This window comes from Zootoca vivipara, chromosome 1, assembly GCF_965207765.1.
Source record: "Zootoca vivipara chromosome 1, rZooViv2.hap1.1, whole genome shotgun sequence".
Taxonomy (NCBI): Eukaryota; Metazoa; Chordata; class Lepidosauria; order Squamata; family Lacertidae; genus Zootoca; species Zootoca vivipara.
Window position 1 is genome coordinate 35,153,953 of NC_142582.1, and position 25,743 is coordinate 35,179,695.

Consider the following 25,743-nt stretch of genomic DNA (forward strand, 5'->3'; position numbering starts at 1 on the left):
TGGAAAAAAATTGTTGCACAGTTCTGTTCAGGACGAGTTTGTGACTTGGTGTGAAGTAAGATTTGCTTTCTACAAAAAGCATTCCTAGATAAAAACACATAGAAATTGAGGCCTTATTTTTTTTTTACTAATACAGAATTTGGAGATGATCAGCAAAAAAAAAACCACAACCATTTTGAAAGGCACGTTCGCCCCGAAATACATGATGTACTTTTGTGACCTGCACAAAAACAAGAAGAACATTCTCTGTATTTGCCTATTTATTGGGTTTTGGGAAGCAGCTCGATCATAATGTAACTTCTCTGTACTACAGCAGAACATTACAATGAGGAAGGAAATGCAGCCGAAATCTTAGCCTCACCACTATTATGCAAAAAAATAAGAAAATGCTGTTAGCGTTTTTCCCCCCTTAGTGACTGGGTAGATGTGCCCTCAGATGGAAACAAACTTGTGACTCCTTTCTACCAGAAATCACATGAGCTGATCAAGGAAGGGGGGAAAAATCCACACAAGCTATATTTATATCCAGCACTAAACCTCTCACAAGTGCTGTACCATTCAGCTTCCTAGTAAGCTGCCACAAGAAATACTGTGCATCACAGCTGACAACTTTTTATCAATGTATATGGATTTTCCTAAAGGTTTTTGGAATCAAGATGTCCTGTAAAAATGTTCTATGGAGGAGACAAAGTGCCAAATCACTGCAAACTAGGTAGTTTGAAGAAATTATTGGCAGTTTTTTCAGGAATATTTTAACTTGGGATGTTTTTATTTTAAGCTACAAAATAATAAAATGTATATTATATAGCTTCATCTCATATTCTGGTTGTAAATCTTTGAAATAAGTCAGCTCAGCTTTAGTTTTGATTAAAATGACACAATTAGATCCTGTTATTCGATCAGCTAATTACTCACAAAATGCAACACATAAATAATACTGTAGGAATGCAAATCTCAGAACGAAGTTTATACTGTACTCCTCGCCTTCTTCCTTGCAACAGTTGTTGCGGAAATTGATTGACGTACCATTTTATATCCATATCAAACTCTTTATGGGGGGACCCCAAACTAGCAATCCCAACAATAAGCATTTTCAGTGCTTCCCCCAGCCCCCAGAAAAATAGGTGCTGGTACTCACCATGAAGTTGCTACAGTAAGTGCCACACTTTTTAACAACTAAAAAAAGAGGTGCTGGCACTGAGTACCCCCTGGGAAAAAACACCGAGCATTTTTAAGTACCAGGAATTCAGTCATTATCCCTAGACTGCCTAACAAGATAATGACTGCTTTGGTCCGTTTTTGGATTTACCTATTTACAAGTTCCACTTCTTTGTCATATTACTTGGAAAAAATGTTTTAGACACCATTTATTCCCTGTTCACACACAGCATTCTAGTCCCATATTGTACTTCTCCTTACCAGCAGACATATGGATGGAGAATTCAGACGTGGAAGATAATTGAGTCAAGACATACCAGGAGAGTTAGTTTTATGCATTCTGTTTTGCAATGATTTGGTGATGGGAATTATTTTAGAATACTGTAATACCATCCTGGAATTTACCTGCCAGCTGGAGACACATTATACACAGCTGACAACGTAACCTGAGGACCTGCTGTGCTATTACTGTGCTTGTATTATAGATACATATTTTGATGCAGATATCACCACATCAGAATGATTTCAAGAGGGTCTCTTGTAATGCTAGTGGGAAAGTTGTAGTTACCCTCCCATTTTGAAACTCAACACATTCTACATCTTCCCTGAAAGTAGTGGTAGATGATGTAGTAAAATAACCATTTCTTTCGTCTTGTTCACTGACAAATTGCTGAAGCCATTGGTCCAAGAACCATTTAATATTGTAACTTTTGGTGTCACCTTTTTCATCCTTGGGAATAATTACTTCACATGATCAATGCAACCATCAACTGCAAAAAAAAAAAGTAGAATGGGGAAAAGTTCATGAAACCGCTGCAGCTAAAACCCAGGAGTTACCAGTTTACACGTCATATTATTTATTGTGATTCCTGAGAGTGATTGAAGTAGACCGAAAAGCCGAGTTATCCCAGGTTAACATCAGCAAAATAAGTTCAAAATCATCTTTTGAAAGTGTAGGCTAAAAATATATTTGTTTTTATCCCACCCTTCCAAAGAGCTCAGAGCAATACACTTGCCTCTTCTTCCTCCCCTCCCCACATCTGTGAGGTAGGTTAGTCTGAGAGGTTGACCCAAAGTCATCAAGTGACCTTCGTGACCAAGAGGGAATTTGAACCTAGGTGCCCCCATTTATATTCTAGCCACATTACCACACCAGCTGTACAAATTATCCATTAAGAATTTTATCGTATTTGCTGCCATTTCAGGTAACGTCCCTGTGCCTCCTTTAAATGAATAGTTCAGGTAGAGAAAATAAATGTTGGACCACTGTCCCAGGGATCCGCACATAAGTCCTTCATTGGTGTCTAAAGTCTCAGGTATTCCTTGTTATTTATAGGATTCTAAGTAATTAACTCAGGCCCAGGTCTCTTATAGGAAGCTGCCTTATATACCAAGTCAGACTGTTGACACTGCCTGGCAGCTGCTCTCGAGGGTTTCAGACAGGGCCTTCCCCAGCCTTAACCTGGCGATGCTGGGGATTAAACCTGGGACTTTCGTCATGCAAAACATTTGCTCTGCAACTGAGCTTTGGTTCTTCCTTTGGCATGTGATTGCCTGGAGAAACTGAACTGCGGGAATAACACTTCTTAGGATACCTTTTGTCAAATACTCAGGCCACAAGAAGGGCTGCCGCATCTCTTAACAACCCAGCTAATTCTTGTGTTTGTCCGCACAAATGTATACCCAGTAACAACAGGGGGTGCTCACATGGAGGAAGCCCATATTGTCCAGACTGGTCCTTAGAATTCAGATTACATGATCAAATTCATGAAACTGCCTGAACAAAGCCATTATGCTGAGATTTACAAGCGGGGTGTTCTGTGCTTTTGTCGAAAGAATCATCCTTATTGCTGCCATTTGCTTGCTGTTTTAGTAAGGCTATTCTGTCCACTGAAAATGTCCATTCCTGTATTACAGAAGAAATGAAGGAAGAGTATGACACCATGGGGCCTGAAGCTGCAATTCAGACCACTGGAAACAATGGAACAGGTAAGGGCAGACCTATACAAACTTCTCTAGTTTCCTATTGCCTTTGATTATTTTTGTTTGTTTTGCAAACTGAAAGAATAAGCTAGGTACAGTAGTTCACTTTTCTAGATGGAAGTTTGAAATATTCCTAATTACATGTACATATCCCTGATTTGAAACAAAATAAAAAAAATCCTTCCAGTAGCACCTTAGACACCAACTAAGCTTGCCATTGGTACGAGCATTTGTGTGCATGCACACTTCTTCAGATACCTGAAGAATACCTGATTGTTTCACTTTGATACAAACCATTGGTGCAGCCTTGATCCCACTACAGTTTCCAGGAACATTTCTGCAGAGATCTGTGTGACTAGGATAGTTTCTTTGTGTTTGATGAAATGTATATTTTCCTGCCTCTCTCTCTTTCATTTAATGTGACAGCATCCTTGGGAGTTAATAGATTCCAGCACTGTAAAGAGTGGTATTCCCCCCCCCCATACAGGTGATTATTATGCTGGAGTTTAATGTAGCTGGAACTTTCTTGTGACAGGATCTGTACAAATATCTTTATAATCATAATGGCTGCACTTTTTGTATCAATACCAAACCCACATGTTTTATTGGGTGCATACTTCAGACCACTGAAGCTTTTTTTCACTTTCCTCAACAAATTTCCTCTTCTCGGAAATCTACCGTGTGGAGATGAAAAGAAAGTAACACCGATTCAAAAGATGTATTGTTTCTACGCCATCTCTTTAATGCTTTGCTGAAACCTCCAGAATAAAATGGGTTTTTTCTCCGAACGTGATAGTTCAGTGTGTTCAAGCGGCATTTCCATTTGATTAATGGGACAGCTTTCTATACAGGTAGCCTACAGTTGTAGGACTGTGTCTCAACCATTCCTCCTTCTGAGGGATACCTGTATTTGGCAAAGTTCTGTCCATGGTCCTAGCGTTAAGAACCTGATACAGTTCTGAGCTATAAAGATTTAGCAAACATGCCTGGCCAGTGAGGAAAGACAGAGAACCTTAACTTTGTGAAAATGGAAGCAAGGGAACTTTTTCCAGTGAGACAAAACCATTATTCCATATTCTCCTTACTGTAGTTTCCATCCTAAATAAGCTGTTTTCATGTTCCATTATGAAATTTGATTCTTAGTGCCCACTAGCAATGCTGTTAAGTAGGGTGGCACCCAAATGCTACAAGGATTTTATTACTCACACATGTCTAATGCTGGTACACACCCACATGTTCTTATTAGACATCACAACAAACTAACTTGCCTAATTCTTACAGGGGGAAATAATGGAAAAATAAACCCATGTTGGTGTGTGAGTGCATGTGTTTCTATCTTTTGTATATTAGTCTTATATACTGGCGGGTAATCGGTAAAGTAAAATGAGATCACATTTTCATTAGTTATGTATTACAAAGAGGAACATCAAAACATCTATACTGTACTGAAAAATTATTTTTTTATTCTTCTCGGGATTTAATGGTGTGTAGCAAGGTCAAGGACAGACCCTGTTAACACCATGTACTGGCAACAGTATGATCACACTCCACTCACAACCTTTCAAAGAGCCTTGTAGATGTCACAAAGCGCTGTAAATTCTCCAACACTGAGCCCCAGAGATTCTTGTCCCAGAGGGCAGCCCCCCAATAGGCAAATTTGTAAGAACCAAATCACTAAAGCTATGGAGGGCAGGCTGTCTGTCTTTCATATACAGTACCACAATCTCATATAGCATGATCAACCATTTTCTCCTCCTTACAACCCTCACAACACCCAGAGTCAATCCTCATAGCCCTGCATAAATGTAGAACTTAATGCCTAGTCAAAATTTGGAACAGTACTTGTCTCTGCCACCCTTTCAGTGTCAAAAATAGAAAATATTCCAGTGATGGACATCTGGAGAATACCTTCCTACCTGTAGGATACCTTCTTACCTGTAGAACCCACTATTTTTGCCATTCACCTAACAAGGTCCGTTTAACTCAACAGTGGCAACAGAAGATCAGTGTCCCTCTGCGCCCAACCCCTAAAACATTTTGTTTCTCGGTCATTATTTTTATTTTTTTAAAAAGCAAAAAACGTGGTAATGTAGCATTAGTAATACTATATTTTAAAAAGTTTACATTCAGAAGTAAAGTTGGCTATTTGTATTAAGGTTCATGGTAAAGACTTCTTAAGAGTCTCATCTTAAGAGTCTCACACCATGCTTCCTACACTTCCATGTGGTCTCAGCGCCACGTTTCAGTGGTTCAGATGCATGGATAATCTCCATGCCTGTACCAGCTGCCATTAGCATCATCCACTGCAAGTGGAAACTGTAATGTTTGGATCCTATCTAACTGCATTCCTAGTAAATTAGGCCACAGTGTTTACTGAGACTTTTAGTTTGAGTGCTGGGTACCAACGCACATCCAGCAGAGAGAGCAGATTTCAGTATTTTGTATCTCAGCCTACTGGAAATAAAAAAGATTTCTATCAGATTCCAGTTGTAATTCCGTCTCAACAGGTGTTCCACAAGACTATTAATGCTGGCATTGGTACCAGTAAGACAAAGAGTGGCTTCTGCAGGGTGAGAATCTGTCTACTTAAAAACTAGGCTGATACTACAAGAATATTTTGCAAGCAACCACAAAATGGTGGTGATGATTCATAATCATGGCCAGTTAAACCAAATTTGAGCAATTAATTCCATGTACTTTCACACAGGTAAAACTGGCACCACTTCAGCCCAGCATGGCTTTGAGACTTTTCATCCTTATAGGTATTTTGAGGAAATGGATGGGTGCATTCCCCCGTAGAGAAACAAAATCTGCTTACCCTTACCCAGTAATAGCCGCAGACAAATACGTTTTGCTGAGACTGCATTTTTTAAAGTTAAAAAAAAGGTAGGAAAAGAGTTCTCTGCAAAGAAAAAGAGAAGTAAAAGTTGGCAAGTTGAAAGGACTGATCGCTTTGAGACTCTAATCTGCATGTACCAATGAGGGCCTGCCACTTCCTGCTTAATGAAGGCTGTGGTTTTATTAGCTTTGTTGCCGATTAGGAGCAGCTATCTCCATCTTACAGCAAGAGTTCCCACAAGAAATAACTGGCCTCCTATGCTCTCGAGTGTCTCCTTTAAATATCTCTTTTCCTTAGTGTGGTTTATGCTCATATGATGTTATGCTACCTCAGGCTTTAAGGAGTCCCTGCCCTAGTCCTTAATTAAAACAAGACTTCCTTAGTGAGGTCACTCACTTTACATCTTCCTAAAAAGCTTGACTCACAGATGGGAGTGTGATTTCTGTTTGCAATTTAAATTCACTCGGAATCAATGTGTGAGGCTATAGGCATAGAAATCACGCAGAGGGCATATAAGGGGAAATTTTCTGTCCTTTCAAAAGACATTAGTTGTGGGGATGGTTTGGGGGGGGAGCAGGGGATGATCACAATAATTTGTGCTAGGTTTGGCTGGTTTTCCAACTACAATGTTTTCTGATGAAGTTAGACCTTGCCACAGTTAATAATGACGCAGCTACCTCCAGATTAGAGTATAATGTGCTTTGCACGGGGCTGTCCTTGAAAAGTGTCTGGAAACTTCAGCTGGTGCAAAATGCTCATGCGGAATGGAGCAGAGCAGTCAGAACATATTAATGCCTGTTTTGTGTGATATGCACTAATTACCAGTTTGTTTCTGGGCTTGGCTCAAGGTGCCGCTTTTCATCTTCAAAGGCAGGACCTGGGCATTTTCCTTTTCACATGCTCTGTTCCACATCTGAAGCCTTGCTCCAGATTCCCTGCCTCCATGAGGCATGATAGATAGCTACCAGGAGCAGGGCCTTTTCTGCATTGGCACTCATTTTGTGGTGTGCCCTTCTGAGATGAGTTTATTTTATGAATTATTTTCCCTTGTTGACTTTTTTCTTGATTTGCCATGTTATCACTATGATAGTTGGTATATGAATTGTTCAGTTTTGAGGAGTCACATCGCATTATATATTGCATGATGTTTTAATTTGTAAGCCACTTGAATTTCTTTCCTTTTTTTAATGGGAAAATTGTGAGCCATAAAGTTTTAAATAAAATTCATTTGCAGTCACATTTTTTTTTGTAACGCTGATCAGTTATTTTAATGATGGCCAAATTCTTGTCAGTAACAAAAGAGAAACTTTGAAGTGCCTGATCTGCATTCAGATGGCATTTGATATTTATATTAATCTTTAATACATTATCACACTGTTAACGTTGTTTCAGTTAAGGATCTGTCAGCTCCCCAGTAAATCCCATTGTTTTAAAGGTTTATAACTTAGACATAAACATTTGCCTTAGCTCCTGAATTCCTTTAATGCACACAGGGAAACTGAATAATGCACACATTTTAGAACCTCAGAAACATTTAGTATCAAAGGAGACAATTATAGCCTCTTGTACAAAACTAGCATTCAAAACTGTTTGTAGGCCTGTTTGAGAAAGCTGACCATCCGTCTGTAGGATCTAGTATATTTCTAGGAGCAAAGGAAGAATTAACTTTAGGTAGTGACCATAATGGTATGCTTGAGATAATAGTGACAAAAGCAGCAGCTTTTAATAAGCCTCGTTCCAATTTGTGTTTTAATGCTGTAAAAATTTCTGGAACCATTATTCTAAACAGTTATGTTTGGCTATAAGCTTGTAATACTTGAGTAATGTTCCTATGGTCTGAACTGGTTTAAGTAGTTTTACAATATGGCCATTGGCCCAGAGATTGGCTTCTGACAAGAACACCAACCACAGTATTTTCCTGTTCAATTCGCTGTCTATCAGTTTCAGCCTTGCTGCTATAACTCCCTACTTTCCAGCAGAAACCAATTATAATTTATAGGAACTTTTTTGCCAGGATATTTCTTCCATATCACTGTCAATATCAACACAGTATCCCCTCCTATTTCAACAGTACCCCTCCTATTTAACCAGAATGTTTCTTTCCTTAAGAAAATATGTTTTGAAACATTAGAAGAAGGCACATACTTCAGGAATATATAATGAAAGAGAGCCAGCACAACAAAAAAAGCTATTTGACTTGCCCAGGCACACCCGAGTTTATTTCCATTAAATGTATATCAACACTGAAAAAAGACAGTGTTTGGCAATACGAGAACCTGATATTCACAGATTTCAACATGCTGAATGGTCTTTATCATTCACTCTCTGTTCCACAGTCACTCTCAGTGTGACTGATGGCTACCTGAATATGGCTGGGATCCAAGAATTAGAGGATCCAGTGAATTAGATGAGACAGTGATAGTTGTGTAGGCATTAAAGCACACACAAACAGGCCCAAAGAAAGACAGAAATCCAGCAGATAGAAGAGAGCATGGGAAAAAGCCACTGGAAAGGCATTCTAATGAAAATATAAATGTAGTGTAATTGATTTGGTCCTATATTCTGAAGCACATGGCAAAATGGTAGGTGGCTTCTGCAAAATTCAGAGCAAACTTTATCCTCTCTGTAGTCTTTCTACATCTGGCAAACTGGTCACCATCTTGATGGGCAGGGCCAGTTTTGCTTGCATGGAAGTTTGTAGAAAATATGACCGCTACTTCCAGGAGAGTAACAAAAGATTTCAATGCACAGTTTCCTTTATGTTTCTCCTGAGAGGCGTGAGCAGAGCTTTAGGTTCCTGTTCTAGGCTGGCTGGACCCCTGGACAGGAATCTTCCTCTTGCATAGACACACTACAGCTTTGTTTCGCAAGCCCCTTTGAACTATTGAAAGCTGTTTTTAAAACTTCTTTCTGCTTCAAAAGTGCATTGACCTGCATTAGGAGAAGCGGCGGCTGTTCAAGGGTCACAGTGGTGCAGTCAGAGCAGGACTTGGGAACAGACATCAAGAATGAGGCAGAATGTGCAAGAGGGACTCCGAATCGAAGGAGGGCTGCATTACCATAAGGGAAGGGTAATGCCATTAAGTTCAGGGTCTAATGTTACCTAACTCTACCACTGAAAGTCAAAAATGTCCTTGCATGTGCAGAACTAGGTGTGAGGATGTTTGGATTTTGGACAACACGGTTAAGAGGTAAATATCTAAGGATCTGTTTTATGTTTTGTTTTGTTATGTTTTTCTCTTAAACTCTTAAATTCTCTTAAACTCACTGCCAAGGGCATATGGTAGTGACCCAAAGTATGAATAGCATCATAAAAGAACTAAGGTATTAGGTACTGGGACACGGGTGGCGCTGTGGTCTAAACCACTGAGCCTCTTGGGCTTGCCGATCAGAAGGTGACGGGGTGAGCTCCCATTGCTTGGTCCCAGCTCCTGCCAACCTAGAAGTTCGAAAGCATGCCCCAAAAAGTGCAAGTAGATAAATAGGTACCGCTCCGGCGGGAAGGTAAGCAGCGTTTCCGTGCGTTGCTCTGGTTTTGGTGATCCGTTGCGCCAGAAGCGGCTTAGTCATGCTGGCCACATGACCCAGAAAAACTGTCTGTGGACAAATACCTGCTCCCTCAGCCTGTAAAGCAAGATGAGCGCCGCAACCCCAGAGTCATCTGCGACTGGACTTAACTGTCGGGGTCCTTTACCTTTTTAGCTAGATAACTAGCTGGTCAGGGCATGCCGCTTCCTAATAATATCTCCGTTCCTTCCCACTCCCCCAGTAGTATTCTGAAGCTTGACCTCTAGTTTCACGAGCCATTTCAGAGATCTGGGAGCGCCTGTTTTCAGGGCTATTGCTAAACACCCTTCTTCTGTTGATCCTTATTTTTGCCTATCTGCTTCATTCATCTTTATCATGACCTATTTCTGAGGAAGTAAGTGTGTGTGTGTGTGTGTGTGTGTGTGTGTGTGTGTGTGTTTAGCTTGAGCTCAGCAGGTTGTGCATTGAAGAAAGATGTTGCATATTGACAGGAACTGGAACATTTTTATTAACAACATCTATGAGGCTATTGCCAGAATTGCTTCCTTCTGTAAATGATATTAAGGCATCTCCTGGGATTTAGTAGTTTCAAACTATAAGTTTTACTGGACCATTTCCCTCCCTTGCAGAATTAGGTATTTCCTTTAGATTTCGCTACAAAATGATTTTTCCATAACCTATTTTAGTACATAAAATACTGTAAGATTTTACTATGAAGCAAACAGAGGTGTGAGTTGATTTTATGCTAGCACCATTGACCACCTATGGCACCATAATGGATTTTCTCCTTTATCTGTTGCCTTGAGGCAAAGATGCTAAATATTTCAGTAACCCTGTGTGTTGGTTTCCTCCCACAGTCTAAGTTACAATGATGTAAATCTAGTGCTTCTGTCACTCTATAATTATCAATCCAACCCCATTGATTTTAGGGTAGATACTGCTGATTTATGCTGTTGTAAGAGGGAGCAGAATCAACTTGATCTCTATTTTGGTTGCTTTATGAGAGAAAATATTTTAATCATCTTGGTGCTGAGTTTGTAACCTGACCTACTCAAATAAATGTATCAAAGCCTGAATAGTACGTATAGACAGTAAAAAGTGAGTGTCAGTAAAAGTCTTAAACTGTATGTGTGCTGAAGAGGTACTTTTCAATACGTACTGTAATTGAAAACACAATTCAAAAGCTGTTTTTAGCTATAATTCTGCCCTGAGTTTACATGCTTAAGTCCCTTTGACATTGGTGGTCCTAAAAAAACATATTGAGCAATGGATTGAATGTGAGGTCTCCTATACAGTTGGATTAATACTTTTCTGCAGTATCATGGGCTTTACTGAATTATTCCTGTATCTAATGTTCAGAAAGCAAGGAAGGAAAATGATTAATTTTAGCAAGAGGATGATTTGTGGTTCAGAGGATTCCCCCACCCCACCCCATGGACATTGCACAGGCAATAAAAAATAACAATTTTTGTGTTTTAATGAGGGGAAAAAAAGGAAAACTTCACTGTTTTTAGGGCCTACCTCACATAATTGTGTTCCAGAACTAAATAGTAATGTTTGTAAAATCATTCAAACATTGCATTATTTGAGTAACAATGGTTCCTTTTCGAGGTGGTTAGGGGAGATGATGTTGCTTCTCCAAGAATGTTATGTATTTCAGAGAAATCACATTGGGCTAGAATACCTACCAGCCCAGAATTCTAGTTTCCTGATCAGAAAGATGTCCTTTAGCCTATATGCAAGCTTGCTTATCATACTCCCCACCCCCTGTTATTCTTATGGTCTTCCTTATCCCAATGCCCTCTAACCAGCACTGAAAATATATATATATTTCTGTGTCCATGAAATGGTGTCAAACAGTAGTCTCAGAGACCAAAGGAAAGAAGGTTTGGCAGCTGATCTATAGCAATCTCCTGATATATAATAAGGATTCATAAACTACAAACCCAAACCATAGGGGTTGAGGAGATCCAAAAGCAGGCTAACTCCTTAGTCCACCTATCATGAAGTTGAGATAACAATATAAGACTGTGGTCTCAGAGTACCAAAGGACAGAGAGTAGAATTGCTCCCACTGGTTGCAATTTATTTCAGGAATCCTTTTTATAAGATATCATTGAATTACACCAGATTTCCAAAATGCACGAAAGTCTAAAATGTTGCCTTTTCAGATTCTGTGCACAGACAGCATACAATATTGCGCCCCCTCCCTTTTTTATGAGGAAAGGAGGAGGGCACATGCATTGGCTTCTGCCATCTTTCATTAATGAATGGTGTCATCAGTGACTTTGCCAAATGTATTCTCTTACAAAATCACCAGTCAGTGGTTTTATTGGCAGGAGAAATGAGCTAGGTGGAAGTATGGGTAGCCACAGGATTAGGCTCATAATGTACATCATCTTCAATACCACTGTGTAGACAAACATATAAATCCTCCACAAAACTATTTCTCTCCCCCTCCCACCCCTTTTCTATTATAGTTAAGAATGCAAATTGCACGTCGGACTTTGAGGAATATTTTGCTAAGAGGAAAGTGGATGAAGGAGATGGACACTCAGTCAGTATAGCGGAGTACCTACAACGCAGTGATACAGCCATTATTTACCCGGAAGCCCCCGAGGAACTGTCTCGTCTTGGCACTCCAGAGGCCAATGGGCAAGAAGAAAATGGTGAGGATGGAATTCATTTTTAGCCACTCTTCTGACCTCTTGCAGCTGTTGCAATTATAAATGCACTACATGCCTGGGTGTTTACCTTAAAATTGAAGAACAGCTGCAGAAGCATGGAATTTCATGAGCAAAGATGGGACTGTAATTTCAGCATATTGTGATTGCTTTTTTAGTCAGCAAATTGAGACTGTTCTGTAGGTGAAATAAATAGCGGGGACAATTAAGGGTTATGTTTTTAAAGGAGCAGCGTTCTTGCTCTAATTTTAGTTTTGGAATGACTGAATTTTTTTACAGGACAAATTGAGGATTACTAACTGATTCTGTTAAGTCCTTAATAAGTAATTGAAAAAGCATCCGTGAAGATGGAACTAGATGGTGTTGTGTTTGGAGACAACAGACTGGTAATTAAGTGCACAGCATCAATAAATCAGAGCAAAAAAACAAAAAGCCAACATTTTACGCCCCGCCCCCCCAAGCTATTGTAGTATCACAATAAGCCAGATGAAAGTTTTGAATTAATTTTGTTATGATTCATACAAGTTTGCCCTGACCATGTAAAAAGTGATTGATGTGGTTTTGCAAGCAAGGTAGATATCACGGATATTCCACTGTAGGCAGATTGCAGTGATTCTTGTCAATCCATCCTGGGCAATAAGCCCATTAACTGCCATTGATTTACTGACCTTTTGGCCTGCTTCTTTCTCTCACGTCTCTTGGGCTACAGACCTGCCACCTGGAACTCCAGATGCTTTTGCCCAACTGCTGACCTGCCCCTACTGTGACCGGGGCTACAAGCGCTTGACGTCACTGAAGGAGCACATCAAGTACCGCCATGAGAAGAACGAAGAGAACTTCCCTTGCCCTCTTTGCAACTACACATTCGCTTACCGCACCCAGCTCGAGCGGCATATGGTGACGCACAAGCCAGGGACAGATCAGGTGGGGGGGCTTGTTTTAAGTGATTTCTTTCTATAATAACCCCTTAGAGAAATGATATTGCTTTGATTGGCAATCATTATTAATTTTTCATGGCATTTTGAAGATGCAGATCTTTTAATGGTAATAGCTTTAATTGAGGCCTAAATGATTTTTTGATGGTCTCTTCTAATATGATTTAATAGTCTTGTGTTCACGATCGAATGAGTGTGTTAATTTCTAATTTAGAAATTTTATTTGCACTTTAACTTGACTTTAGTTTCATTTTTTTATGTTCCTCAAAATGTGAATGAAATTGTGGCATTTTAATTATACCTTATTAAACATCTCAGCAATTTTATCTCCATTTTTCACCTAGTTTTGCACTGCATTTCCCCCCACGTAGAATCTCAAAGACATCTCAGGCAACTGCTAATCTTATTTTCTGTCATTCATTCCTTTTTATGGAATATATTTTTAATGCAGTTCATACGAGCAGGTTCATATTTTTTAGTTAATCTTGTTGCGTGTATCTGCGTGCTTTATGGCTGTTCTAATAACATGCTATCACTTTAGGAATACACTATTCCTGAAATCTACACATCCCAGCAGCAAATCTCCTGTAAATCAAAATGATTCCTTGATGCATTAGATAGAATCAAACTGAATGTGTCTTTTGAATTCCTGCTTAAAATTCCTATAATGACGTTTTGCAATGGAAATCCAAATGGCAGATCTTAAACTACATTCCATCCCATTACTATGAGAATTATACCAATAGTTTTTATTCTAATGAATGAGAAGTCATCCTGATTTAGATTTATCATGACAGGCATTTTTTCAATAAAAGACGTGCTTAATTAAACAAACATGTATCATGCTCACCTTCTAATCAAGCAGTTTGGTAATTAGTTCACTCTCTCTCACTTGATCTCTGTAATCGATAAAATACAATTCTGACAGGATTTATCAAAACATTTCATTTTAAAGAGCAAAGCAAGTTGTTAATCTGTAACTTTCCCCCCTTCCTGACAAAATGGGAGACAAGAGTGGCTTTTCCTCTCCTTCCCTATTGCTTTTGACTATCAAAACACTACTGGGAGGGGAAGGGGGGGCGTGTGGCTGGATATTTATCCAGAATAACTGCCTTAAATTTCACATGCAAGAGTGTGATTGTGTTGGCGCATTACGAATGGTAGCTTTGGTGTTGAAAAGTCCCCTCATTTGCTCATGGCATTTACAATTAGTAAATTAAAATGATTGTATCATATTAACAGTGGCACAACTAAAGTTTATAGTAGTCCTCTGAGGGCTGTGGGGGGAGACAAAGCAGCTGTTGCTGTTTGTTTATGCAACTCAGCAACATATGAGCACTGGTCCCTCAATGGCGCTCGGCGGGCTGGGCTCTGCTTGATCTTTGAAGGTTGCTGCTGTTTGAACAACCCTCCCTGTGTCCCATGTAACACCATCTGTCTCACTAGGAATGTGGGAAGATTCAGCACACCCTAGCAGTTGTCATACCGTTTCTGTGCTGTCTTTTCTGCAATAGGCTTTTGTGTCATTGCTGCTTGGGAGAAAAGGGGGGGGGGAAGGCTGACCTCCTACCTTGAACATCCAGACTAGATGACTGCAGCTTTTCTCTCTCTTTTTCCTTTTCCTTTTTAAAATCAGAATTCAAAGTCACAGCACTTTTCTCACTTGTTCAGAAAGGTCAGCTGTGTTTGATCCTATCTTTATGCTGCTTTTTAACTCGTCCTTTCTGCCAACTTTTTCTTCTTGGTTTTGCCCCTGCTCCTTAGCATTGCTCTGAAGGAGGGAAAAAGAAAAGAAAAATAACCAGTTTAATTCTCTGATCAGGACTCCCCCCCCCCCAAGCAGTGACCGCCTCCTGCATTTGATAAAACAAAGCTTGCTTATCACCACAATGCTAAAGGGTTCAGAGGCAACGCAAATATAGATATAGATATATTTAAAAATGCTGCAAGTTGCGAATTGACAATATGATCAGCTAAGAATATTAAAAGCCTCAATTTCTTTTAAAAATTAACAAATCCTTTCCTTGCAGCACTGCATGCCTTAATATAGTGTGCTGCCGGTGAAAGACTTAAGAAATAATTCCAAAGCAAATGCTTGAATTCAGATTTCCTTCAGGTTTACTGCCAACATTTTGATTTTTATGGCAGCACTGATGAGGCAAATAAATGTGCATGCAGATCTTTTAGGCTGACAGATAAATACAAAACTGCTTTAATTAATTTTTTTCTTAAAAGGAAACCTTTCTCTCTCTCTTTCTACACACACATGCACAGACACACACACAGATATACACACATATAGATATTGATATATTTGCATATAAAATTCATGCTGGTAACACACACACACAAACAAACAAACAAACAAACAAACACACAGAGACAAATTCATACCTCTACATATACAGATATCTATTTGCATAAAATTCATGCTGGTGTCTTTACTCTCCCAGCACCAAATGCTGACCCAAGGAGCAGGCAATCGTAAGTTCAAGTGCACAGAGTGTGGCAAGGCCTTCAAATACAAGCACCATCTGAAGGAACACCTGCGAATCCACAGTGGTGAGTAGCTGAGGTGCCAAGGTTCTCATTTGCATTTTGTTTAATTAGCTGAGGGATTTTTTTAAAAAAGGGGGGGGGGAAGCTTAGTATCTTCACCATTTTGTTTAGAGCTGCCAAGATACTTTGTAAATGATTTCTGACTCATCCTCATTTTTCATGCTATTCAGAAACAAATAAGAAACCAGCACCACAAGTTTCCACAGAAGATTTTCCAAATAGCAGAATGTATTACCTGATTGATTAATTAAATTCTAAATTGCTTCCTGGAGCTATTTCTACTCAGAGGAATTCTAGGAATTCTTAGCCATTTGGCTCTTAAATTTTCTTATTTGTGATACACTTGCTTCAAAACAAAAACAAGGAACCTTAAAGATGAACAAGACCAACGCCCACAATCCAGCAGCAATAAACAAATTAAGCTCGCTTACTTGGAATGGCTGCCTCATTCATATTATTTTATCACACTTGCATCTCATCCTTCCTCCAAGGAGTTCACAGCAACTGCTTAGCCTCCCAAGCACCCTGCATGATAAGTTGAGCTGAGAGATAGTGACATGGCATCACACTCGGTGAGCTTCATAGCTTCTTCATACACGGTACTTTTAAGTACCTGTAAAACATTCCGCAATATCCAGTGTCAGGTGAGCAGAATTAAGTTTGTGCAAAAGGACTTCCTCTTCCTCTAACTCCCCGCCTCCCCAGTTGTGTGAGTGGACATCTATACCATCACAGTTGGGTGCCATGTCTTTGCCAGAGATCTCAGATTGGCTGCAGCTTCCCAATAAAGATGCACTTAATGGCCAACATGAGATTGTTGCCACGTAATGTGTGAAGTGGCCTTTCTGACCTAGAAGTTGTGTTGTCCACATCCAAGCTGAACACACTAGCCACTTTATATATCCATTTACAATATTTATACCCTGCCTTTCTGGCCTGCATTAGCTGTCACATCAATTAAAAATATAATTTTGTGTTCATAATTCAATCCCCTTCGTTGAAATACATAGGCTCTACTGAGTGCATTAAGTCATTCAGTTACACGACAGCGAGAAAATAGGGCGACACTTATATTTGGAACTTGTCAATATTTGAATAACAATATTTAGAGTTCTCCTCCAACTAAAAGTCTTCACCCTTTGATGCAGACATTGTGAGTAAAGCTGTTAATGCTGGTCAAGTATTCAAAGACTTTGATTTATTCAAATAAATTCAAAAGGCAAATCAGAAACAGTCTAAATAAGTTTCTGTAATTATACACTCTTCATATTTTTTTTAAAAAAGTATATTCTGCTTATATATAATAATTCTAATGTTTAAGCTATCTCATCTGCAGGCATGTAAAATCTTGCAGTGAACTTTGTTTTTTTGTTTAGTAGATCAGCATTTGCAAACCTTGGGTACATTCTCAAAGTTAAGCACTTTTAAACTCCATTGATTTAAGCTGAAGGGATTTAAGCTTATGTTTAATGCTCCAACTGAAGTTTAATATGTTTAATGCTCAACTCAGCTGTAATAGCAAACCACAGTTTCCCACTATGATAACTAGCTGCGGTGAACTTTGGGCTTATGTGCATCACCTCTTCTCTCCTCCTCTTTCACATTCACTCACTAAATCTGTTCTGTGGGTTCCCCCAGCCCCCCTGGAGCAAATTTGGGGGTGGCAGGGGGCACATATGGAAGAAGGAGAGGGGGAAGTCTTGTTCCATTTGACAAGTTAATTAGATTAATGCAGGCCCAGGAATTGGGGGGGGGGGAGAGATTTAAGCATGAGACAGAGAGTGGAAACACTGCATTTATATTTTGTGTAGCCGATCCAGATCATGACTCAAGGGTTATCCATCACAGGAGAGGGGAGAGTTCACATCCTTCAAATACTATTGGCTACTGAACTCAAGTAGACCCTTTCCAAAGTAGCAAGAAAAGGTGAAAAGACAGCAATGGGCTTGCACACACACCCTCCTCCTCTTCATTTTTGAATTTTCCCCATTCCCTAGTTCAATTGTAAACAATATTTTGTCATGTCACCTGAATGGGGAAAGCTCACCAAACCTAAATCAGAAACTCAGTTCCAACCATGGTTTCCCATTCTGCTTTGGAGGCAAAGTATGGTTTGCACAAACCATAATCTGCCTGATTTGGACAATCATGGCTAACTGTGCAGAGGGAGGGAAACAGAGCCTTACAGGAGTCAAGAGAGCAGAAGCAGGGGGAAAGGGAGCACATGAGCCCAAAATTCATTTACAGATGCCAAAACCTATGTTAAAATTCTCTGCCCCCGCCTTGGGGGTAAAACCTCAAAATATATGTACACAGATTCAGAAAGTGGTTGAAGCACCACTTTAGGCTGGAAATGAGAGTAGAGGAGGAATTAAAAAGCATAAGAACAGCCCTGCTGGATCAGACCAATTGCCCACCTAGTCCAGGATCCTGTTCTCACAGTGACCAACCAAATACCTATGGGGAGCCTGACGCAAGACCGGAGTGCTTCAATGCCCTTTCCAGAAAGACATGTCTCCTGTTCTCTGGTCATTATCCATATAGATTCTCTAGAAGTAAACCGTTAAAAGCTAATAAGCAAGTATGAGTGAACTTCCATAATTTATTCTAAAGCTTAATTTATAAAAAAAAAGTTCTCATGAAAATTCATCACCATTTTAGTGTGAATTTCTCTCAATATACACATTTTTTTACAGTAATTCCCCCATAAACAATGTATTTGTTGTTTCCACCAATATATGCATTTTTATACACATTGCTTTGCTGGAGAACTGCATTGCAAAATTTGGAGAAGTGCAAATTTTGATGAGTCGCTGTTTTTCTGTTCAACATATTGTTTTGGATAGTGTATATTTGCATTACATTTGCATTAAAACGTGAACTGGGTCATATTTATCCCCCATTTACTATGCCAACCGATTCACACAAAATTATGCTACTGTTGTAACTGCATGTTGCCTGGGTCCTTATTAAAAGTCATGGCAAAATCCTTCTGCTATCTGAATTTAGATATTGCAAACACTGTGCATTACATATAAGTTTTCAGCTGTATTCCTTTACAATAGTACAGTACAGTTTCCCTTGTAAAGACATCTATCGCTTTCAACAAAATGTGAGCCATCAGTAAAAGCATCACAGAATGAGAAGGAATCTTGCATGCTACTACTGTAATTGTAGATTATCTAGTTTGAATTGTTTCCAGTTGCAAAAACCTAAACATAACTTGGAAGTAAGGAGAAAATGCAGCAAGATGAAAGGAATGAAATGTGCAGGCACAGGAAATGGTCTAAAGAACTGGTCTATTTGTGAGTTATTAAATATATTTTTTTAAAATTAATTGCAGGTGAAAAGCCCTATGAGTGTCCAAACTGCAAGAAGCGTTTCTCCCATTCTGGCTCGTATAGTTCACACATCAGCAGCAAGAAATGCATTGGCTTAATCTCTGTAAATGGTCGAATGAGAAACAATATCAAGACGGGTTCTTCTCCTAATTCTGTATCTTCCTCACCTACTAATTCAGCCATCACACAACTGAGAAACAAGCTGGAGAATGGAAAACCACCTAGTATGTCTGAGCAATCAGGCTTACTGAAAATCAAAACGGAACCACTAGATTTCAATGAATATAAAGTTCTGATGGCAACCCATGGGTTCACTGGTGCTAATCCTTTCATGAATGGCAGACTTGGTGCAACCAGCCCAATAGGAGTTCATACTTCCACGCAAAGTCCAATGCAGCACTTAGGGGTAGGGATGGATGCATCTTTACTTGGATTCCCAGCAATAGGCAGCAATTTAAGTGAGGTGCAGAAAGTCCTACAGATTGTGGACAACACTGTTTCCAGGCAGAAAATGGACTGCAGCGCTGAAGAAATCTCCAAGCTGAAAGGTTACCACATGAAGGACCCATGTTCTCAACCTGAGGAACAAGGCGTTACTTCTCCTGGTATTCCACCTGTGGGTCTTCCAGTAGTCAGTCATAATGGTGCCACTAAAAGTATTATTGACTACACATTAGAAAAGGTCAATGAAGCCAAAGCTTGTCTCCAGAGTTTAACTACAGACTCGAGGAGGCAGCTCAATAACATTAAGAAAGAAAAGCTACGCACCCTAATAGATCTGGTAACAGAAGACAAAATGATAGACAACCATAATATACCTACTCCATTTTCATGCCAGTTCTGTAAAGAAAGCTTTCCTGGTCCCATTCCCCTTCATCAGCATGAACGTTACCTGTGTAAGATGAACGAAGAAATCAAGGCAGTCCTCCAACCTCATGAAAACATGGCTCCTAGCAAACCAGGAGTGTTTGTCGATAAGCAAGCTCTCCTCCTGTCATCAGTACTTTCTGAGAAAGGAATGACTAGCCCCATCAATCCATACAAGGACCATATGTCTGTACTTAAAGCATATTTTGCTATGAATATGGAACCCACCTCTGATGAACTACTGAAAATTTCCATTGCCGTTGGCCTTCCTCAGGAATTTGTGAAGGAATGGTTCGAACAAAGAAAAGTCTACCAGTACGCAACTTCCAGGTCACCATCGCTGGAAAGGAACAGTGCCAAGGTGGTGCTGGCTGCCACCAACAACACTCCCACTAAAGACTCTTTGTCAGCCAGATCCCCTATAAAGCCTGTGGACTCTATAACATCACCTTCTATAGCTGAACTTCATAATAGCGTTACTAACTGTGATACCCCTCTCAGGCTAACGAAACCTACTCACTTTTCCAATATTAAACCAGTTGATAAATTGGACCACTCCAGGAGCAATACTCCTTCTCCATTAAATCTTTCTTCTACATCTTCTAAAAACTCGCATAGCAGTTCTTACACTCCAAACAGTTTCTCCTCTGAGGAGCTTCAGGCTGAGCCTTTGGACTTGTCATTACCAAAACAAATGAAGGAACCCAAAAGTATTATAGCCACAAAGAACAAAACAAAATCCAATAGTGTAAATGTAGACCACAACAGTGTTTCTTCATCATCTGAAACCTCAGATGAGCCACTGAACTTGACTTTTATCAAGAAAGAATTTTCTAATTCAAATAGTTTGGATAAAAGCACTAATCCATTATTTGGTATGAGCCCTTTTAGTGCCAAACCTTTGTACACCACACTTCCGCCACAGAGCGCATTTCCCCCAGCCACTTTTATGCCACCAGTTCAGACCAGTATACCTGGGCTACGACCATACCCAGGATTAGATCAAATGAGCTTCCTACCACATATGGCCTATACTTATCCAACTGGAGCAGCTACGTTTGCTGACATGCAGCAAAGGCGAAAGTACCAGCGGAAGCAAGGTTTTCAGGTAAATACATTGCTTATTTCAGAAGGTTACAGTTGTATACATCATTCCCATGTACTCTTAAAGCATCCCAAGGGTGAATCAGCTCAAACATTCCATTTGAATTTTTAAAAGGAGACTTGAGGAAATGAAACTATGTAAGCATGGCCAAGGTGGACAAACTTGGGATGTTCAACTGCAGTTGAACATTTCATGCCCATTACCATTACATTACCTGCCCATAAGAATATTAAAATGTGTTTCAAGGGGTCAGCATCACCCATTCACCTCTAAGCGAATACGATCAGCTCCAGTCCCCATGCTTCTGCTTTACCCTGAGAAAGGTTAAGGTTAGTACTCTAAAGGAAAGGCTGTTGTTACAATTCATATTCATGACCATCCTAGTATAAGTACCCATGATATACATGAAGCGCTGGGAGAGTCCTCCAGCCTGTGGCTTTGGCACTGGCACGCTGTGGTTTAGGTAGTTTCCTTGCCACTGTAACCCTAAGAGATTCTCAGAAATCACATGGAAATGATAATGCAGCCATAAGCTGTTTATAATATGTTCCAACTAATCTTTACAAAGCTATAAAAAGGATTATGAAGATCCCCAAGCCAGACTTGTTTTCATCTCACCTGTTCCATTTTCCTAACCGATCCATTCTCTCCCCCCCCCCCCATCCCACCCCATGGACTATTGTTGAGATGACTCTAAAAATATAGTATCTGTTGGTTTTTTGTCTTCATTAAAGGTTCTCTCAGTCCACTTTTGGGCTGATGTGGACCTATGAAGCTGCTTTATACTAAGTCAAACCATCACCCCACCGAGCCCATTACAGTTTACTCTAAATGTTGGTGGCTTTCCAGGGTTTTAGGCAAAGGTTTTACCCATCATCTGCTACCAGATCCTTATTTAAAAAAACTGGAGTTGCCGGGGATTGAACTTGGAAGTTTCTGCATTAAAGGCATGTGCTCTGAGCTATGGCCCAATGTAGGTGAGTTCAAACTTTTAGGAACTCTCCCAACTGCAATAAAATAAAATAAAATAAAAATTGACATCTATCCACTTAAATATAGCAAAGGATTTTATCCACAGGAAACATGCATAGTGTGTAGGAATTGTATGTATATATATAATACATCTATAGTTTGTCAGACAGCGATTAACTGATTATAGTTGATTTTTTAAAACATCTGTGGACATTCCCATATGACCTATTAGGTTCCATTAGTAATTTTACCAACTAGTAAATGTTTTATATTTTCAAATGTGAAAATCAGGTATGGTTTAATGTTACAGGCAGTAATCCCTCATTGCACAATAGGAGCATAAATAGCACGGTACCTCCATAACAGCTGTTCCACTATTCCAATTTACAGTACATCTGCCCTCTTTGTAAACGTATTTAAGCCTATTTAATCTTCTCTAATATTAATTAGTAAAAACCTAGTCTAAGAAACTGAACTGTCTGATAGCAAATGGAAATGTACGTTATCATGCAAGTTTGCACTCTCTTTGGATCAAGACAAAATAAATATCAAGAAATTTAATAATTTACTGATCCACATTCATTACTGCTTAATGCTGAAGGCTGTTTTAACATAGATACAGCATTGATAAAAAGTGTTATTAATATTCCCTATTTCAAATTACAAAATTAAATATAAAAATATAGCTCAAGGCCTTTAGAGGGGAGACATACATTTCAGTGGATTGCATAATAATATTTTGTGCCTAAATATAAACTTCATTTTGAAACCTTTCTAACACTTATAGTCTGGGATATTGAAAGAAAAGCTCTGTCATTATTGCTTGTACCTAGTGGTTTGTGACTGTGCGTGTGTTATTTTTGGGTTTTGTTTTTGTTTTACAACCTCCTATTATTATGAACACAATGCACTTTGGAATTTTAAGCATACCAACCAAGAAGTAAGTCCTATTGAACTCAGCAAGGCTTATTTCCAATAAACCATGCACAGAAGTGCACTGCAAGCTACAAATTCTGCAAAGACCTCAACCCTAAAAACTTACCATAATCTTGCTTTCTTTTCCTTGAGCAGTAGACACACATACTAGTTTGATATTGCTTTTGTTCTCAAGTGGCTTATGGTGTGAAGGGCTATTGGAGGAGGGAGCCTGTTTAAGAAATACAAGTTTCACCCCCACAGAGTATGTGGAGCTATTTGTTAATAAGGTATCTACAGTATATAGGATGTACACAAAGATAAATAGATAAATCTATATAGGATGTACACAAAGGTAAAGCTGTGTTTGCACATTTATTTTAGGTTTGCGGCACACTATGACATTCTGTAACTCAGTGTTTTTCAACCTTTTTTGGGCAAAGGCACACTTGTTTCATGAAAAAAAATCAGGAGGCACACCACCATTAGAAAATGTTAAAAAAATTAACTCTGTGCCTATATTGACTATATATAAAGCAATTCTCCCACGGCACACCAGGCAACATCTCACGGCACACTAGTGTGCCGCGGAACAGTGGTTGAAAAACACTGCTGTAACTTCCAGTTGCTTTGCAGAATTATCCTAAAAGTTGAATAGATGTTAGAGCAGCTTCAGATACTGCTGTTTTAACCTCGAAATGTTTATACGTTGAACTGCTTAACCTCAGAATATTTATAAAGCAAAATTTGCTTGCTATCTTGTCACCAAAGCCTTCCTTTCAAATTCTGTGTACAACCTTGCCTATGTTGTTAGCCAGATTCCACATGATAAGGCTGTAGGCCAGAGTGCACACACCCGTAGCATGTTTTTTGTTTATTAAATGATATGTCCTTTTCATACATTTTAGAGCAGCTATAGATGTGGGGACAACAGGAAATACAAGTGCTGTTTTTCTTGCATCTCTGTATCATTCAAAGCAGAATGTCCGTATCCTCCACTGTCATTGTCCTCAGAAAACATGAATACTTGAATTTCTTGTGTATCTCTGAGAAGTGAAGGTGAGGGAATTATGAAATGGAAGAATGCGGCACTCACACTTCCTGTCCCCTTCACAGTTATGCCCAAGAGTGCTTGGGGTGCTATATTGTGCATGCCTGCTGAGGAATTAAGTCCCATTGAGTTCAATGAGACTTACTCCCAAGAAAGCATGTACCGGTATAGGATTGCAGCCTTAATTTTGGGGTGATGAGTTTGGTCATGCAGGACAACTATGACCTCCTGGAACTGAAAGCTGGCACACATTTGGATATGACTTGAACAAATTAAGTAATGTGAGCAGGAGTTCAATCAAAACACGCTGGCATCTGTGGTCCTGTGGAAAGTGGTTACATCATATTCTGATCACACCAGTGCTTTCCACAGGGATGAAATCACAAAGAACTATGTGGAGCTGACTCTGGTTGTTGTCATGTTCCCTGACTTGGTATTGGTAGAAGTGGCCATTTGGCCATCTGTTCTCTTCCATTCCATAGACACAGCATTTCGTAACAGCATTTCAGGAGTAGCCATCAGTACCACACACTATTAGTTCATACCCTCTCTCAGCATAGGGAGAGACTGAGTGCATGATAGCCTGTAAAAGGGTTCAGTTTGCTTATGCAGTCACAATTTTTCCAGCTTCTGCCTTTTCTGTTATGCTTTGGGTGCCCATGCCAATTGAGACTGAAACTATATTTTTAGTGATACAGGGCAGCAAGTACAAATGCATCTGCCACAATGAAGACACCATGTCTCCTTGTAATGATTATTTATCCCCATGTTGTGCCATGTTGCACACTTCCCCAAGCCCATCAGCCAGGGATGTGCAGAGACAGCAGAAAACAAACAACATTAAGATCACAGATGTCATAGGAGATATTGAGAGAATATGTTTTTGTGGCAGCCCCGTGTCATCATATGATTTTTCAGACTCCAAGTGGAATCCTAAACATACATTTTTGGGTGCAGCTCTGGACATACGTGTTTTGCACTACTCACGTAAGACTCAATGGGATAAAAAAGCTGAGTGTGAGCCAATGAGGCTGCTTATTGTATCTCAGGGTGCTTACTTGGTTATGGATGAAACTAAATATAGTAACTAACATACTATAGGAACGCAGGATATTGTATAACATCACAGAACAAGGGAAGGAAACATGTTTTACATAAACCATTTGGTTGCATCACAGGGAGAATTGCTTGATGGAACTCCGGATTACATGTCAGGTCTTGATGACATGACAGACTCCGACTCCTGCCTGTCCCGAAAGAAGATCAAGAAGACAGAAAGTGGCATGTACGCATGTGACTTATGTGACAAGACATTCCAGAAAAGCAGTTCCCTTCTGCGACACAAATATGAGCACACAGGTACGAATGGCTACGGCGTGTAGAGACAAGCTTTCTTGCATGTGGTACTTTTCATAATATTTAATGAGTACACTTGTGCAACATAAGATGCAACATATGCTTAAGGCATTCAACAAGGAAGAAATTGTGTGCTTTGTTTAGTTCAGTATGACTCCCCCCCTTTCTTCACATGTTAAATTTGTACTCTTTTGTTTGTGCAATTCCCATCATCCCTGACCACTGGTCCTGCTAGCAAAGGTTGATGGGAGTTGTAGTCCAAAAACAGCTGGAGACCAAGTTTGGGAAACCCTATGTTAGACAGTCTGCCAATAAACATCTATGTAAGGGGGTGGGGACTAACAATAGCTAAATCTCTTGCACCTGTGATTAATCACCTATATTGCTATTTAAAGGCCTGATCAAAATACATTAAAGCTTACCTTTTGGCCTGCCTCTCTAAATATGTATA

General features: G+C 39.6%; 1 protein-coding gene across 3 annotated transcripts in view; it reads left to right on the forward strand.

The window, feature by feature from the left end:
• The window catches only part of ZEB2 (zinc finger E-box binding homeobox 2), a 161,436-nt gene that overhangs the window by 120,335 nt on the left and 15,358 nt on the right, over nt 1-25,743 (forward strand). For all 3 annotated transcript variants that reach the window (XM_035131064.3, XM_035131084.3, XM_088661701.1), the window contains 6 exons: nt 3,076-3,147; nt 11,988-12,176; nt 12,901-13,115; nt 15,580-15,688; nt 19,029-21,001; nt 25,115-25,295. In XM_035131064.3, coding sequence (XP_034986955.2) covers nt 3,076-3,147; nt 11,988-12,176; nt 12,901-13,115; nt 15,580-15,688; nt 19,029-21,001; nt 25,115-25,295 — 2,739 coding nt within the window. The remainder of the gene's footprint in view (nt 1-3,075; nt 3,148-11,987; nt 12,177-12,900; nt 13,116-15,579; nt 15,689-19,028; nt 21,002-25,114; nt 25,296-25,743) is intronic.